This window comes from Astyanax mexicanus, chromosome 17 (assembly GCF_023375975.1).
Source record: "Astyanax mexicanus isolate ESR-SI-001 chromosome 17, AstMex3_surface, whole genome shotgun sequence".
In the NCBI taxonomy this organism is placed as follows: domain Eukaryota; kingdom Metazoa; phylum Chordata; class Actinopteri; order Characiformes; family Acestrorhamphidae; genus Astyanax; species Astyanax mexicanus.
The window spans coordinates 20863991-20881271 of NC_064424.1; the positions used below are offsets into that span (position 1 = coordinate 20863991).

At 37.8% G+C, this 17281-nt stretch overlaps 1 protein-coding gene across 3 annotated transcripts in view; it reads left to right on the forward strand.

The window, feature by feature from the left end:
- LOC103037817 (rho GTPase-activating protein 26) overlaps window positions 1-17281 on the forward strand; it is a 182792-nt gene that overhangs the window by 158522 nt on the left and 6989 nt on the right. Inside the window, exons 19-22 of one of the 3 annotated variants that reach the window (XM_049466306.1) lie at window positions 4788-4938; window positions 6197-6368; window positions 16485-16520; window positions 17057-17167. In XM_049466306.1, coding sequence (XP_049322263.1) covers window positions 4788-4938; window positions 6197-6368; window positions 16485-16520; window positions 17057-17167 — 470 coding nt within the window. Of the gene's footprint in view, window positions 1-4787; window positions 4939-6193; window positions 6369-16484; window positions 16521-17056; window positions 17168-17281 lie in introns of all 3 variants that reach the window. The other 2 variants (XM_049466305.1, XM_049466307.1) reach the window with 2 other exon arrangements.

Below are 17281 nucleotides of genomic sequence, written 5' to 3' on the forward strand. Positions count from 1 at the left end.
TTTTCCCTGTTCTGATGCTCGGTTTGAACTGCAGCAGATCATCTTGACCATGTCTACATGCCTAAATGCATTGAGTTAATGATTCAACATTTGCCTTAATGAGCAAATGGACAGATACCTAATAAAGTGGCCAGTGAGTGTATATTGTGTCTCTAGTACACACTTAAGGAAGCTCCCATATGAGCACCAAACATCTCGTGGTTGATCTACTGCATTAATAGTGAAAGGGAAACTTGTGTAGTGTAATTAGATTGTTCTCTCAGCTGCCATAAGTAAATGGAAGATGACGCTCTCTTCCAACTACACAAACTAATGAAAGTGGCTTTTAATGCATTGTGGAACCATATGTCTTGTTCTGGATAGGAAAAGCCCTTGGCTTATAGATTTTTTTTTGAAGAAGAAGAACAGCCTGTGCTCTACATGTTTAAATCTGCAGCCTTCTCAATCAGCTGCGAACCCGCTGGGCCGGCGAGTGTTTACCGGCTGAATGCCACGTCGCTTCATTGACACGGGAGTGTGAAAAAACAGTGGATAAAGCCCCTCCTGAAGAGGCTGACAGCAAGTCAGTGTGCACGTCTAGCATCCAGCTCTATTTAAGGAGAAGCGCATTAGCCGTCGCAGGTAACTCCAAAGCCGGAGCGGGAGAGGGGTGCCCACAGCTTCGTCTTAAAGGGCAGGTGCTGCTGCCGTCGCGCGTGGGGTTGCCACGGCAACCGGCAAACTGGCCGAGGGCCTTCTCAGCAACCTGAGCTCGGAGGGAAGGTCGTGGGGGGATAAGGAGTGATCGATTGTTTTTTATTTATTTATTTATTTGGTACCACTTTAAAATAAGACTACCTTTATAAAGGGTTTATAAATGGTTTACAATTAGTTTATTAATGGTTACTAACTAGATTGTAAATTCCTTAAAAATCATTAATAATCAGTTACAACACATACATAGAAAGGGCAACAGTGACCTGTTGTTTGTAAAATAGTGAACCCACAGCCATCTATATTGCTGCCCTTTCGATGTATGTGTTATAACTGATTATTAATGATTTTAATTGTAACCCATTTATAAACCCTTTATAAAAGTAGTCTTATTTTAAAATGGTACCATTTATTTTATTTTATTTGTTTATTTATTTATTTATTTATTTTATTATTTGTTTTCTTTATCTGTCATATGCATGAATGCCGATGGAGCTATAGGAATAAATAGTAAATGGGCCAGTGTGGAGTTTAATAATTCTAATTCTAACAAACTGGTTTCATTTTCCATAATTAGCTGAGCGCAGGGTCTCTGAGACTGAATGTAAGACATCAACTGAGGAGCAGCACCTGAGTAGTGGAGTTAGGGTGCGTTTATACTCGTACTTTTGTTCCCTTACGCCACACCAAGCAAGAAAATGATGCTGTGTTGCATTTTAATCCTGGTTTGGTTGCGTCAAAACTAACTAACATATTTGCAGTCAAACCACAATAATGGAAAAAAAGATGACATATGATGATGAGTTTCTGGATATTGGCACAGAAGCTGTCCTTTTTTTTTTTTTACATACTGCTTTTTTTATCAAAAAGAAAACTCAACATTATTGCACTAATTTTTTGAGTTTTAAGGCAAAAAATTTTTAAAAATTAAAAAAAGAACACAGACAGTTGTCTCAACTAGAAATCTTTAGTTTATTTTTAAGTCTCATTAACTTAAAATGTCACTTTCTGTTGTTAGTTGGCCTCGTTTAGGTTCTATGAAATGTGTTTTGTAAGTTCTGCTAACTATTCTTTAGGAGCAATAAAAACTATTAACTTGTGTCAATCACGTTTTACACAAATTAAACTTACATAATGAACACATAATTTTTTTGCTAATTTAAGTTGGCAGCTGAGAATTTGTGACTATTATGTATATGTCTTACTATATGTCAGTCATATAAGTATTGCCCAGACAGCATATACATTTTGTCCTGTGAGTTTTAGAGCTGTAAAATTGACTGTGGGAGAAGACAGGTGGTGTTTTCTACTGCAGTGCTGTTAGCCAATCAGAGGAGATATGTTTGCATGGATTAATATTCATGAGCAAGAGCCGAAATCCTGTCTTTCTTCAGAGACCACTAATTCAGTGAACTAAAGCAGGGCTATACTGAAACACCGGAGCACTTTTCTTCTTTTTTTTCTCTCTTTTTTTCACAATGGCAATGGCACATTCTTACTAGAGCCACAACTAGATATTTTAAAATGAAGGAAAAACGCTGGAATGAGGCCTTTGAGGTGAAATTCAGAACAGCAGTGGCTCTTCACAGAACTGAATAGAAAGGAAAAACCTTGTTGATCGGTTCAACTTTCACCATAAATCTAGGTTCAGATACAGCCATGTCAAGTGCCAGTCACTGTGGTGAGAGGAAACGTACCGGTAATCTGCAAAGCTTCTGCAAGCAACCCAGAACAATAAAGAGAGCAGCTGTCTGCCAATTCATCCTCTCTGCTAATGAAACAACCTTCAGCGTTCAGCATCAGATAGCTGATGTGATGTGGTCACAAAATAAATTTCCCTCAGGCTCTGGGCTAGCACTGTTGGCCAGCCCACAAATCATTATCATCTCGCAGAGTGAGACATAAAAAAGAAAACAGCCAAAGAAATGTCTGAAATCTCTCATCAGATAAGATGTACTTTAAGATAGACATTTACCGTACATCATACATTCATCACCTCCTAGATCTGGTTAAATACTGACCCACTCTTTTGATCATATTTTTTTCCCTGTACATCTGCTAAGCTTCAGAGTAAAAAAAAAAAAGTTAATTCGCAGGTTGCCAAATATGGCGTCACAGCTGGTTCCATAAATGCTGATTTGGTGTTTGATCAATCTAATGACCTGTTGGTTCAAAAAAGTGTTTCAATCTGAAGTAAGACTGCAACGATTAGTCGGTATAATCGACAATGTCGAGTATTTAAATTTGTCGACTAATCGTTAATTTGTAACAGTACTGCCTTACACAAAGTGCTGGGGACAAAAGCGCAATAGGAAAAGTGCCCAAACACAACAGATTACATATTAAATCTCTAAATATCAGTAATTTCCATGTTTAAACAACATTCAGATATTTAAATGCCATTTAAACCTCATGTTCTGCTGCTTCTATTGTTTTTAGAGATGGCAGAAATAATCGTTGACTAATCAACTAATCGAAAAAATCGTCAGATTAGTCGACTACCAAAACAATCATTAGTTGCAGCCCTAATCTGAGGGACACATTCCTAGTTAACCCTTGCAGTGTGTGGATGAGCACTACCCTGCTTCAAATTGCCACTTGGAAGTCATGCCATTAACATGTTAATGGTTAACATGTCTAACACACCGCCAGGTGTCCTTTTAGACTTTCTTTCCCAGCAAAAATGATTTAGAATATCAAATCCAATCCAATAAAAAAAACACAATAAAAACACACAATAAAATAACTTATACTATGCATACTTTGTTGCACTGTTAATGTGTAGAAGGTATTGATGTATAAACTATGAAAATATAGATGTTTACTTTACTGTTTGCACATATACAATTGGGCAATATGTGACAGGTGAGTTAGAGAAAAAAAAGTCATTGAAAAGTTTAACTTTATTTAAGTAATTCGTTTAAAAAATTGAAACTCAAATATTATATAAATGTGTATTAAACAAGTTATCTATTTTAAGCATTTATTTATTTTACTGTTGATGATTTTGACTTACAGCCAATGAAAACCCAAAAATAAGTGTCTCAGAAAATTAGAATATTATATAAGACCAATTGGTACTTTTGGCAGTGTGGGCAGTGTGCCAAGTCCTGCTGGAAAATGAAATCCGCATCTCTATAAAAGTTGTCAGCAGAGGGAAGCATGAAGTGCTCTTAGATTTTTCGGGGAAACACTGCACTGACTTTAGACTTGATAAAACACAGTGGATCAACACCAGCAGATGACAGACATGTCTCTCCAAACCATCACTGATCATCAGTGAATTTTACATTTAATTTCTAAATCAAGGGAGCAGAGTCTGGAGGAAGAGTGAAGAGACACACAGTCCAAACTGCTTGAGGTCTAGTGTGAAGTTTTAAAAGAAATATGTCTAAAAACTTTGGACCCAAAAAAAATTTGACCCAAAAAAAATATAGAAAAATTTTGGATCCAAACAAATTTTGACCCAAAAAAAACTTTTAAAAAATTTGGGACGGAAAAAAACTTAGAAAAATTTTGGACCCAAAAAAAATTTGACCCAAAAAAAACTTAGAAAATTTTTGGACCCAAAAACTTTTGACACAAAAAAAACTTTTAAAAAATTTGGGACGGAAAAAAACTTAGAAAAATTTTGGACCCAAAAAAATTTTGACCCAAAAAAAACTTTGAAAAATTTTGGGATGAAAAAATTTTTGACCCAAAAAAAATATAGAAAAATTTTGGATCCAAACTAATTTTGACCCCCCAAAAAACTTCGAAAATATGCCTAAAATAGATACATTTTTTCAGATGCACCTGTATTATTTGTTATACAATTTCTTCTGACAGGGTGTCATAACAAGAATTCTGCACGAATACTGAACCCATTGAAACTGACGATTTATTTCAGTCAGGGAAAATATTTCATTTATAAGGTATTATGTTATACAGTGCAGAAGTAATGCGACTCTCGAGAACACAGATGAGCATGCAGAAATGGGAACGCTTCCATCGCCCCGCCACAACAGCTACGCTGCTACTGTGCTGCTGGGAAAATATTTACTCTAAGCCTCTTGGCCTCAATGGAAGTGCCGCCCTTGTTTCCCTTTCCCTAGATCTTCAAAGACACACCGGCTCCTGCGGTAGGACCGACCGGCCTGCAGCTCAACCTGCCCAGGAGAAAAAGCACAGAGAACAAGGCCCCATCCTGCAGCGAGAGACCCCTCACCCTCTTCCGCACCCCCACACACCCCGACAAAGACAAAGGTATGCCGCTTTTAAAAAGAAAAGCGTGTCAGCTCTGTCACAACAAAGCTTTATATCTTCAAAGTAGAATTTTTATTTATAGCTGGAGAAAAATACTGGTAACTTTCATCTATAATCATTCAGTGCGATTTCTGTTCTGTTCTGTTTATTCTGAAATCTTTACACCTTGTAAAAATCTGTGTTTTTAAAGGTTTTCATATGGCTACAAAAATTAATTTTGTTCATATGTCAAAATTAGTTTAATATGTCTACAAAAAGTGCCATATTCAGAAACATATCCCCTATACCAGATATGGGCAGAAATTCTTCCATAACCCTTGGCACCCGCTTGAACCATAGCCTACAGTATTTTTCGCACTATAAGGCGCACCGGATTAGTAGGTGCACTATGGAACACTAGTAAGGAACAGGGGGTCACCATGCTTTCCTTCTAATTCAGACCTGTGGAGCTAAGCTAAGTTAAGTAAACAAAACTGTAATTCTCAAAAAAACACTTTTTTTCAAATCTCTCTCCTCTGGAGCAGCATTAGCATAAGCTGCTAACCGTGCTAGCTCTTTTGCCATTCAGAAGTAAGTATTATCGGACTGTAGCCTAAAGCTGACTCTGCTTTCACCATTCAGAGGTGAGTTTATCAGATTGTAGCCTGCTGCTAACCCTGGCTTAGCATTAGCATTACCTGCTAACCGTGCTGAGCTCTAGTTCTTTCGCTGTTCAAAGATATATCAGTATATCCGACTGTAGCCTGCGTGTTTACTGTGTTAAAACAAGCTACGTGGGACGAATCGCTAGCTAATATCACCCTGGCTTACCGGAACACTCAGGGTTCCTCAGTGTAGCACTGTTGGGCGGCATTTACTTGTGCTAACTGTGGCTAGCGCTAGCGGTTAGCCGCTAATACTAATGCTGCTGCACCCAGCCTTAGTGGAATCCTGAAAATCTAAGCTTACTGCAAATAAACAAAAGTGCTTTACTCACCCAACTATTTTTTATTTTTTTTAAGAATTACAGTTTTGTTTTTACTTACCTTAGCAGCGAGACCTGCTGAATTAGAAGTAAAACACGGCGACACCACTGTTCCTTACTAGTATCGTATAATGTGACTAATAATCCGGTGTGCCTTGTGTATGAAAATAGACCAGAAAATATATTCAGGAGATTCGAGGACTTTTCATGACTTTAGCTGTGTTTAGATAAATCACACTGTTACTCAGAGACAAACCATATACTATACTCAGAGAACTTATTGCTTAACAGCAGCAGCATTGACAGATAAGAGGAACAGCGTGGTCATGAACTCCAGTTCAGAATCCCAGCCAACCTCACTCAACTGCAACAGCACTCACAACTGGAGCAAACTCAACAACCTGAGCAGTGGAGACGGAGAGCAGGACGGGCTTCTCCTGGCGAGACAGAACCGTCCCAATGCACTGTAAGTACACACAAACACTCTCTCGTGCAGTTGATAGTGTTTCCTTGTGTTAGATGTTCCCTAAACCTTTTCTGCCTCTGTGCCTGATTAGGAGAGTAAGAGAGAAGGGCAGCTCTATTTGCTGCTATTAGTCGGCTCTCTCGTTCTTTCTCTCTTTCTCTGTGTCTCTCTCTCTCTTTCTACACTGGGCACGGATGGGACTGGTAATGGATTTTTGAACTAAAATGTGAGCACTCTAAATTCGGAGCCATTAGTGAAAGAGAAGGCTGTGTCCGTAGCGAGATGTTTTTTTGTAGAGTCAGACTGCTGTGATCTTGCCAGAGGGTAATGTGGTCCTGTGGACTTCCATACAACTTGTCTGGCATCCCTTCATGAATTCATAATACCAGTTTAAATTAGCTATAACCCGAATATAATAAGAATTTAATATTTTGTACAGTATGATTATTCTTTTTTATTTCTATTTTTTCCCATTTCTTTTAAATTTTTACGACCAATTACCCAACCCACAAATTAGGACTCCCCTTTTCACTAGTGATGCCCCGAACACCAGGTGGGTGAAGACTAGCACATGCCTCCTCCGATACATGTGAAATCAGTGCGCTCGGAGGAAAGCGCAGCGACTTGGTTTTGATACAACAGCTCACAGCAGCCTTGTGCTGAGCGACATCACCCTTTTTTTTTTGGAGTGATGAGTGATGAGGAAAGAGCACCATCTACCCACCCACAGACAGATTAAGGCCAATTGCGCTACATATCTCAGGGCTCCGGTAGCCGATGGCAAGCTGCATGACCAGGATTCAAACCAGCAATCTCCTGATCATAGTGACAGCGCTTAGCCTGCTGGACCACTCGCTGAGCCCCCTTTATATACAATAATATGTAATTTGGTGGGTAGTCGTTCCAGGCTGTCATGGAATGAAGTCTTAAGCTACAAGTCCTTCTTTTGTCTTGGTGGAGACATTACAGGATTTAATGAGGTCCTGCAACCTGCAGCCCTACCTTTCTGAATGTATAGTCTGCTGTGCTATTTCAGCAGGACTAGGGCTGGGTATAGAAGACACTTTGCATGAAACGCACATAAATGTGCCAAAATTAGAGTGCGCACAACAAGATGCGAAAAAAAAATAGGTAAACATGTTACAGTGCTCTAAAGTCTGGCTCTACTTTGAAAGATTCATCCGCACCTAATTTTTCACCTAGTTTTTAAACTGTCGACACACTGATGCTGTACTGAAGTTCGCTCTGTCACTCTCTCTCCCACTTTCTTTCTCTCCCCCTTTCTCTCTCTCTCTCAACCTTGGAATATTATAATAATGTACAAAAAAAAAGATCTAGTCTGCCAGACCTAAACCACACTACACTATTATAACTGTCTCTCTCCCAAAAATACAGATAACTACCAGCATTTACAAAAATGAATCATGATTCCAATTCAATTTTAAATGGTCGACACCGCTAATATAAATACAATTTAATTTTGCCAACCTAACGCTGATATTTCTTAAAAAGTAACTCTTAAAAAATAAGCTGCATTTAGAAAAAGATTCATAGATTAAGCACAAGTAATGTGATGTTTTTTAATGTTTTTAATAAAGCTTTGTTTGCTCCAACAAGATTCAAAAGTATGATAGAATGAGATTACTCATGACAGCTGTTAAATAAATATGTTGTTTGTAAATAATCATCCCTTTTTTTGTATTTTTTGGTTAAAAATGAGAAAAAAGGTATCGAAAAAATTATTGTTTTAGTATCGGTATTGGCGTCTGTATCGAAAATTCAAATTCATATTGCTGTCATCTGAAGAGCTTGCCTTGAAAAAAAACACAGATACTATGCCATGGCCAGCTGCACCACCACACCTAGCCCCTAACCAGAGTTTTATCAGAGTTACCAGCCTCAGAAACCACAAGTTAACCGAACCCCAGATAAGAGTCACCTAAAAGCTTCACCTAAGAGTGTTTTGGTTTGTTTAACACTTCTTCATAGTTTGGATGACTTCATTTGATGGTGTAAAAAGTACCATCAAATCAGTGGAGATAATTAAGGTTCTGGTCCAGTATGTTGCAATAGAGTAAGGTCCTGTATTTGCTTTGAGGTTCTATCGCCAGAGCGGAAATTACAGCACCCCACACCATCGGATTCTCTCAATTTCCTGTGGGCTTTCTATTGTTGACGCTTAAATTTCATCTGCTTTCAGCCTGGGCCTCTGCTTTCCCCAGGGGGCAATGCTGGATCCCCTTTCGTTTCTCTTCCAGCTTCTACTGTTAACCCTGCACATGCTCGTATTCCACATTAAAGGCTTCGGCTAATGATTCAAACTCTAAATACGTTAAAAACAGTCTCAAATGAGTCAGATATGTTCCTGGAAAACACGTTGAAACGTTTCCTTACTTTTTCGTCATCCGCTGTGCTATTAATTAGGCTTCAGGGCAAGCTGAGGCATGCTCCCTCTGTTCGAATCCCCCTCCCTCTCTCTCTCTCTCTCTCTCTCTTTTCTCTTTTCACGATCTACACTTCTTTTCCTTTCTTTTGTACAATCTATACAGGTCCAGATCCAGCAGATACAGGTCAAGGTTATATAAATAATGAGATGAGCATGGATGTGCTGTATAGAAACGTATAGAAACTGTATAGAACATGGAAGAGACACGTTTGAAAACTAGAGGCTTCAGTAATGCTGATTTCAGATGATAACGTGAGTCAGGCATGGTGTTATGAAGTGCAGATGTGGTACTAGAAGTTCCAGATAACATTGTGTGATTTAGAGGAGTAGTTTTAAGCTCTGGTCTTGAGGGTCCACTAGCCTGAACATTCTCAGACATGCTTTGCTCCCAAACAACTTCTCAGTTCAACTCATAAAGGTTGTTGATCAGCTGGAGAACTAGATCAGAATAAAAAAGAAAAGTGCACTTAAGTATATTTTTAACGTATACTTAATAGGGGTGTGAAATAAGAATATAAATAAAAATAAAACTTTTCTAGTTCTTATATAGTGCAAACAATAAGTGCAAACCACAACCAGTCATATTAAGCCTATGTTTTGTTTTGTTTTTTTCTCCTAAATCTCTTGTAATTTAACTATGTATAACCACAACTAGTCATATTAAGACTATGCCTGACGTGCAAACAGAGACAGAACATTTTTTAAATACAGTACAGAGCTAAGGGATTAGTACACCTGCCTATGAAACAGTCACGTGTAGGATTTACTTACAGTATTTATATGGTTTGTGTCTTGTTGGTCACTCTGTTACCGTTTATTGTTTCCACTGCAGCCAAAATGCAGCCAGACAAACAAAATCCCTCTTAAAAAGTCCACACACTGTTTTTTTTCCCACAAGACAGGTTTAAGCTTTTAATCTCACAAGATCTCATGCCACGAGATCCCGTCACACCCCTAATACTTAACATTGAAAAGTACATACTTTTAGCATTAAAATGAATACATACTTCAATACATACTAGATGTACTATTTTGGAACAACTTATGGCAACTTAAGGCTGATAATACTCACCTTTATTGGGAGGAAGAGCTAGCGCTTAGCGGCTAATGCTAATACTGCTCCAGGCTGATAATATTCACTTCTGAATGTTTGGGGATGATGAGGTGGGGTTGTGATCATCCAACATCCTGCCTTCGTCTTGTCATGCAACCAACCACAAGTATTCCCACACTTCTTTTCCACCAGGCTGTTATAATGCTAAAGCTGAGTTTTAGGATACCATTTAACAAGGGTGGAGCACTGAACATTAGGGCTGCACGATGTTGGAGAAAACTGGTCTTGCCATTATTTCGTTTTTCTTATATATATATATACATATATATATATATATATATATATATATATATGTATATATATATATATATATATATATATATATATATATATATATATATATGTATATATATGTATATATATATACATATATATACATATATATATAGTAATATTAAAAAGGACAGGAATTGTACCAGATTTTACAAATTGTACAGGAATTGTGTAGAGATATCAGGAGACATGTTGAATCATTGACTAACACTCTATTAAATAAAACTGTGTATCAAAAATTAAAGTGAAATAACTGTTTTTCTGCCATAAATGATGTCTCTGGTAGATACAACATTTTAGACAAATTTGACACAATTTTATCATTTTATAATTTCCTGTGATGTGACTATTGCAAATGCATATATTGCGATCTCATAGCTGAAACAATATATTGTGCAGTCCTACTCTGTATTGGGTAGAACTTGGCGATATGATGCGTATCACATTACAGGGCTGATGACTTATAAATAAATTAAAATAAATTAATTACTTAATTAAAGTCCAGATCGACTTTATTTTTTTGATAATATTATTCCTATTACAGCGGTGGGCCAGTGTAGTGTAGTTAGGAGTCTTGCCCAAGGACTCTTATTGGTGTAGAGCAGTATAGTCACCCAGATTGGGAATTGAACCCCAGTCTCCCACATGATGTGGTAGCTCACTGACATGCAGTGGTGTTATCCACTGTGCTACACCAAAGTTTAAAACACAGCACGAAATAAACTGCTGTCTGACACCAGGCTTTACATGTAAACTAATGATAAAAAAAAAATGATACTGCACTATACTTGTTCAAAAACTGTAATGCAGTATTACAAAACAAGATATCGCAACACAATGTTATATTTTCAATATTTTGTAACACCCCCAATCATCGATTAAGCTTTTTTGAGTAGCAAAAAAACACTAAACTGTTCAGATAAATCCAGAGCCTTCAAAATCTTGTTTTCAGACAACTATTGACCTCCCAACTTGTAGCAACGTGTTTTTATAATGGTTCATTCCAAACTGTACGTATTAACAGGCTACTCTGAATAGACTTTTGATCACTGCATGTCAGTGCAGTGTACTGTCTGCATCATCTGCTTAATTAATATGTGACTCTTTACAGATGTTCATACTGCTCAGAATGAGGCACGGCAGGTGAGCAATGAAAAAAGAAGGATTTGGCACATTTTTATGTGTCAAACACATTAGGATGCATAATTAAATAATTCGGTATTAAGGTCTCTGTAACAAAATAATGTTTATTTTAGGCATAAAAAAATACATGTGATGCTAGGCCTGTCACGATAAGACTTTTTGTCCCAGAATACGATATATTGTCCCAGAAATTATTGCGATACACAATATTTTTGAGATTTTAAGACTATTAAATGCCACTGACATAATGATAACAGTATAGCATAAAAAAGCTAATATACACTTTTTAAAGACAGCAAAAATTGAATTAATCATTTATTATAATTAGTTTGGGAATTATAAACTTATTTCTTCACCTACTTTAGTCCACACTGTGTGTATGGAGTCTAAAATACTGTTCACTGTTATATATGTGAATGAACATACAAATAAACACAATAGACGATATCAGGATTATCAAAAATGATTGAGGTCATGTTTATTTATTGCACGATAAATCGATATTGCAATTATTGTGACAGGCCCATGTGATGCTAGTAAAAAGTTGAATAAAAAGGTTTTCAATGCCTCGTTTTAAATGTCAGGACCCTCAAAATTCTATTATTAATGTGTGGAGCGAGTTTAAGCTTGTTTAATGATGTAAAAACCTTTTTTTTTTTTTTTTTTTTTGCATGGGCAATGCTATGCCCCTATCACTATCATTGTAAGACTTTTGGGAGCATCAAGTAAAAGCTCTGTACTTCAGAACGGAGGTGGACTATTTTACTAAAAAAAAAAAGTACTTATTATCATGTTGCACTACACCTCAAGTCCATTTCACACCAGATTTCTCCTTTAATGATACAATGTCACATTAACATGTTTTGTTCATTTCTTTTTGTTTCTTTTAATGAAAAGATCAGCAGCCGTGATGCACTTTTTTAATGCACTTTTTTCTCTTAGAACGAATTTCCCACTTGCACTGATCTCCACCCACAAACATGGCCTCATAAAAACACGCCATGTATTATTAATGTGTTTACGGGTATGAAACGCCCTCACGTTGTAAACACTTGTGAAGTGTAAGCTGCAGGGAAAACTGACACTGTTCATGGCAAAAGCTTGGTTCCAGAGAATCTGCTAACTGCTGGGTAACGTAGAGCAGTTTAGCTTCAGCTGCCGAGAGTGAGAATGAGCCGCAGAAGAGCCCGAGGACAGAGATTAATGACGTCGTGCGTATTAAGCCTGATAGGGCTTGTTGCAGCCGTCTCCGAAAAGCCTGTCTTGGTCCAGCTGACTATAACTCACACATGCAGCTGATTCACTACCTGAGAAAGCATGTGATCAATTCAATTACTGCTGCCAAGGCAGTTTTTCATCACAGTCCAGAGAGACAGTCTATTGCTAGGGAAGATATTAGAGGGCAGAAGGTGAGTGTAAGTAGATATCCCAAAATATACACATACAGCTCTAAAACAAAATGAGACCTGAATTAGTTTCTCTGATTTTGCTATTCATAGGTATAGGTTTGTGTAAAATGAACATTTTTGTTTTATTCTATAAACTACAGACAACATTTCTCGTTAAAATGTTGTAATAAAAATATACATAACAATATTGTAATTTAGAGCATTTATTTGCAGAAAATGAGAAATGGCTGAAATAACAAAAAAATGCAGAACTTTCAGACCTCAGATAATTCAAATAAAACAAGTTTATATTCATAAAGTTTTAAGAGTTCAGAAATCAATATTTGGTGGAATAACCCTGGTTTTTAATCACAGTTTTAAAGTTATAAAGTTATCCAAAAGCAGTGTATAAGACTGGTGGAGGAGAACATGCCAAGATGCATGAAACTTTGATTAAAAACCAGGGTTATTCCACCAAATATTGATTTCTGAACTCTTAAAATTTATGAATATGAACCCGTCAGTGCACCTTATAATCCTGTGTACCTTATGTATGATTTTTACCAGACGGGTATTAAGTAGCAGTAAAGCCACTCCGCAGAAATCCATCATTAAATTCAGTGAAGTTTTTCTTCAGTGCCAAGGCTGGAGCAGTATTAGTATTAGCATTAGCCGCTAACCACAGCGCTTGCTCTTTAACACTTCAGAGGCAAAAATATCTGTATGACTGTAGTCTGCGTGTTTACAATGTTAAAATAAGCTATGTGGGATGAACCCCTAGCTGATAGTTGGGTGGCGTTTACAAAACGCTGCTAACCGTTGAAAACATTGGAAATTTAAGCTTGCTGTAAATAAATGGAAGCGTTTTACTCACCCAAATGAATGGTTTTCATGAGAAAAAACTGTGTATATTAACACGCAGCGCTTGTTTGACTTTGAAAGAAATTGTTATTTTAAGAATTACAGTTTTGTTTACTGGGGCGCTTCACCCAGTGACGAAACTTGCTGAATTAGAAGGGAAACATGGCAACACCCTTGTTCCTTACTAGTATTGCTTATAATACACCTTATAATCTGATGCGCCCTATGTATGTAAATAGACTAGAAAATAGACGTTCATTGATAGCCTTATGCTTTATAATACCTTATAGTCCGTCCGCATGCAGCTTTTTTCTTGTTGTTAAATCAAAATCATGGTAGAAGAGAGAAGAGGACTTATTTTATGTAGTGAATGTTATGTGGTCATTCATGGCAATATGCACAAACACTTATGTTTCTACGTATCAAATTGCTCGGAAGGTTAATGGAAAAGTTGTAATGCATATGTAGCATGCATTAATAACCTGAATGAGCAGAACTGTGAATTGCATACTGCTTCAGCTCGACACTTGAGGTCTTGGGTCGTTCCCATGACGACTGTGGAGAGCACGATCATAGCTTCTCAGAGTGGATTTGATTGCATGTGATGCCTGCTTGGGTACAAATTCCACAGAGTACAGTGGTACACACATGGACTGTTGATCCTATGCAGAGATGTGTTGGCTGCCACTGCTGATGTAAACGCCTCTAAGTGGCTGAATGAGAGGACAGCCCATCTGCTCATGGTGTGAATCATGTGTTACGTGTGGACTGGCTGTAGGTTATTTCATAGCTTTTTGCATTTTAAATAGAAGCTTGATGTCAAGATTAGGGATTGATGAACCCCGCCACTATTCCACGGCATCAGAGCGTGGTGCTGGGGTTTCCTGCTAGTGAGAAGTGAATAGAGGTAATTATAGCTCTGGGAAAGTCTCTTTGTTCACATGATTTCTGTGGAACTGCACAAAAAGAGACTGACAGGGTTTAACAATGATTGTCATTACTGTCTGTCTGCGTCTCGTCCACAACCTTAGCAGTGTATGGTTATAGTCACTTTGTTAACTAAATGTTGCCTAGACAAATTAGGACAGCTCAAGAAAACTGCTGAAAATGTATTTAAACTTCTTTATAATAATAAAAATGACCAGTGTATCCAAGCACTTGGTTCTTGTAGTTCTTTTTTTGCAGATTGTAGTCCTATATCTGTTTCTCTGCATACTTTATTATTATACTTTATTTCACCGTGTTCTTCAGGGGTCAGCACCCAACAGGAGAGACCACCACAGAGAAGCTATTGTTGGGTGATGGGTCATAATATTCTCAGCACTGTGGTGACACTGACTGTCATGAGGGTGGTGGTGTATAAGGTGTTATTGTTTGTGCTGGTACATGTCAATCAGATACAGCAGTGCTGCTAGAGTTTTTAAACACTGTCTGCTCTATTTGACACTCCTACCTAGAGCTGCTCCACCATGTAGTTGTAAAGATGTCAAAACACAGAAGTTCTGAATCTGTTGCTGAACAGTTTGTGTTGGTTATTCTATAGTAGAGCTCAGATTCTGTGCCCGAGATTTCTCTCCTCTTTCCTCAGGCCAGGTTAGGTCAGGCTCCAGAAAAATGTCTATGATGTAGGCGTCTGTTTTTAATGATATTTTTATTACATAACCTTCTTAAATTATGTTACAGTCGAAGAAAGTCATTGTGAATTGTGTAATTGTTGTTGCTCTATTTCTTAATAAACATTTTTTCTTAAATAATAGGTCTATGCTTCTTTAGTGTTGCAATGTTTATTTACATCATTGTGATCAGATTTTGCTCATTCAAACAGTCAGATTTTTTGTTTTTAAAGCTCCATTTTAACGCTCTACTTACTCAAAAAATGTCTGGTTTAAATCGGGCATAGGCTCATAATGAACATTTTTGGGGTGGGTCAGGTCGGGCAGAATGTGCCGGGCTGGATTCTCTGGGCACATGATGCTGTTGGTGAAATATTCTTCTGTTCGCCTTTCAATGTGAAAATCTCCATTCAAAATTTTGTGTAGCCCAAGACTAGACCCTTATGCCCTGTCTGAGAAACTAACCCAGTAAATTTAGTAAATTACTGCTGGTATTTCTAAAGGATAAAAAGAGACTAATGACTGATTACGTAAAACGAAGTCTAATAACTGTTGAAGCATAAATTCACATTAAAATGGACTCAAACCATTTAAAATGGACAGGCTTTTAGCATCCTTCTAAGTCTTTATACATTTGTTGTATATGTTTTAGATACTGAGCAGCCTTTCTTTCCTGTTTTTATTTTTTTGGTGTAGCTATTCACATGGTCAGTGCCAGAAAAACTTTCATCGTCATTTTTGCTGTTGTAATGTTCTTTTACATTTAGTCAAAACATAAAATGATGATTTGCTAGTATTGACCCACGCCCTTGTCTGGGCAGAGAAGAAGAAAAGAGGGGGAGCGAACTCAGAGTATTTGGGGTGGAAAGCGTGAAGCCGAAGCCCCCCTCTCATTAAGGGAAACATGAGAAGAGAATAAAATTAAAGAAGGAGGAAGATGGGGAGGAGGTGGGTGTGAGGTTGTTCAATGAGCAGGTAGAGAGGAAGTGACGGTTTAAATAGGGAAGGAAGTGGGAGGAGTGGGGGCGTGGTTCACTCCCAAAATTTAGTTATGATACATAACTCCACGTAAAACAAAATGTTCCAGTAAAATATACTTTGCTTGTAAAAAAACAACAGATAAAGGGCTTTTTCTCTTCTCCTGTAAAATTGCCATTTGTGGATAGATGTTGGATGGATGTTTTTGCTCTACAGCGATTTTATATTGCAAATATATTCCTGTTATGCATTATCAATAAAAAAACTAATTGACTTACTTTTTTTTCTTTTATATTGTAGTCAAAATCCCAAGGGCCGTGGCAGTATTTCAAGCAGGTAAGCCTGGGTAGTAACTCAGCCAATCAGTTGCACAACCTGATGGTATATATACACATATACACACACAGTATTTGATTAATGTGGCTGAATTGGAAAATACATGCCTGAATTACTAATATTCATACATACTAATCCTATTACTAAAACTACAAAACTCTAAAGCATCTTCACTATCATCTAAAAGCGCATGCAGCATGTACTACTCACCAGCGTTTCAACAGCTTCTTTATAAACCCTACCTTTCACTTCCTCTGAGTGGCCACTTTATTAGAAACCCCCACCATCTTCTACCTCCACTCACTGGACACTTTATTAGAAAGCCCAACACCTTCTACTTCCACTCAGTGGCCACTTTATTAGAAACCCCCACCACCTTCAACTTCCACTCACTGGACACTTTATGTTTCCGATAAAGTGTCCAGTGAGTGTAAATACCCATTTTTTTCTTAGCAGCTTTGTCTGTTTGTTTGTGCACTAGTCACTCAGTGTTCTGTGTGTGTGTGTGTGTATGTATGTGTGTGTGTGAATCACAGCCCAGCTTCTCCCAGTCCCACCTCACCACGCTCCCCCTCCTGGCCGATGTTCTCCGCCCCCTCCAGCCCCCAGCCGGCCTCCTGCACCTCCAGTGAATCTTCCCCGCTCAGGTGTGTGTTCTTGCTGAGGCTGTTTTACTGGTTTGCGCTGGTGATGCATAGTGGCAGTTTAACCTCTCGGACTATCTCACTTCTTCTGCACAGTCCTGCCTACATATATTACTG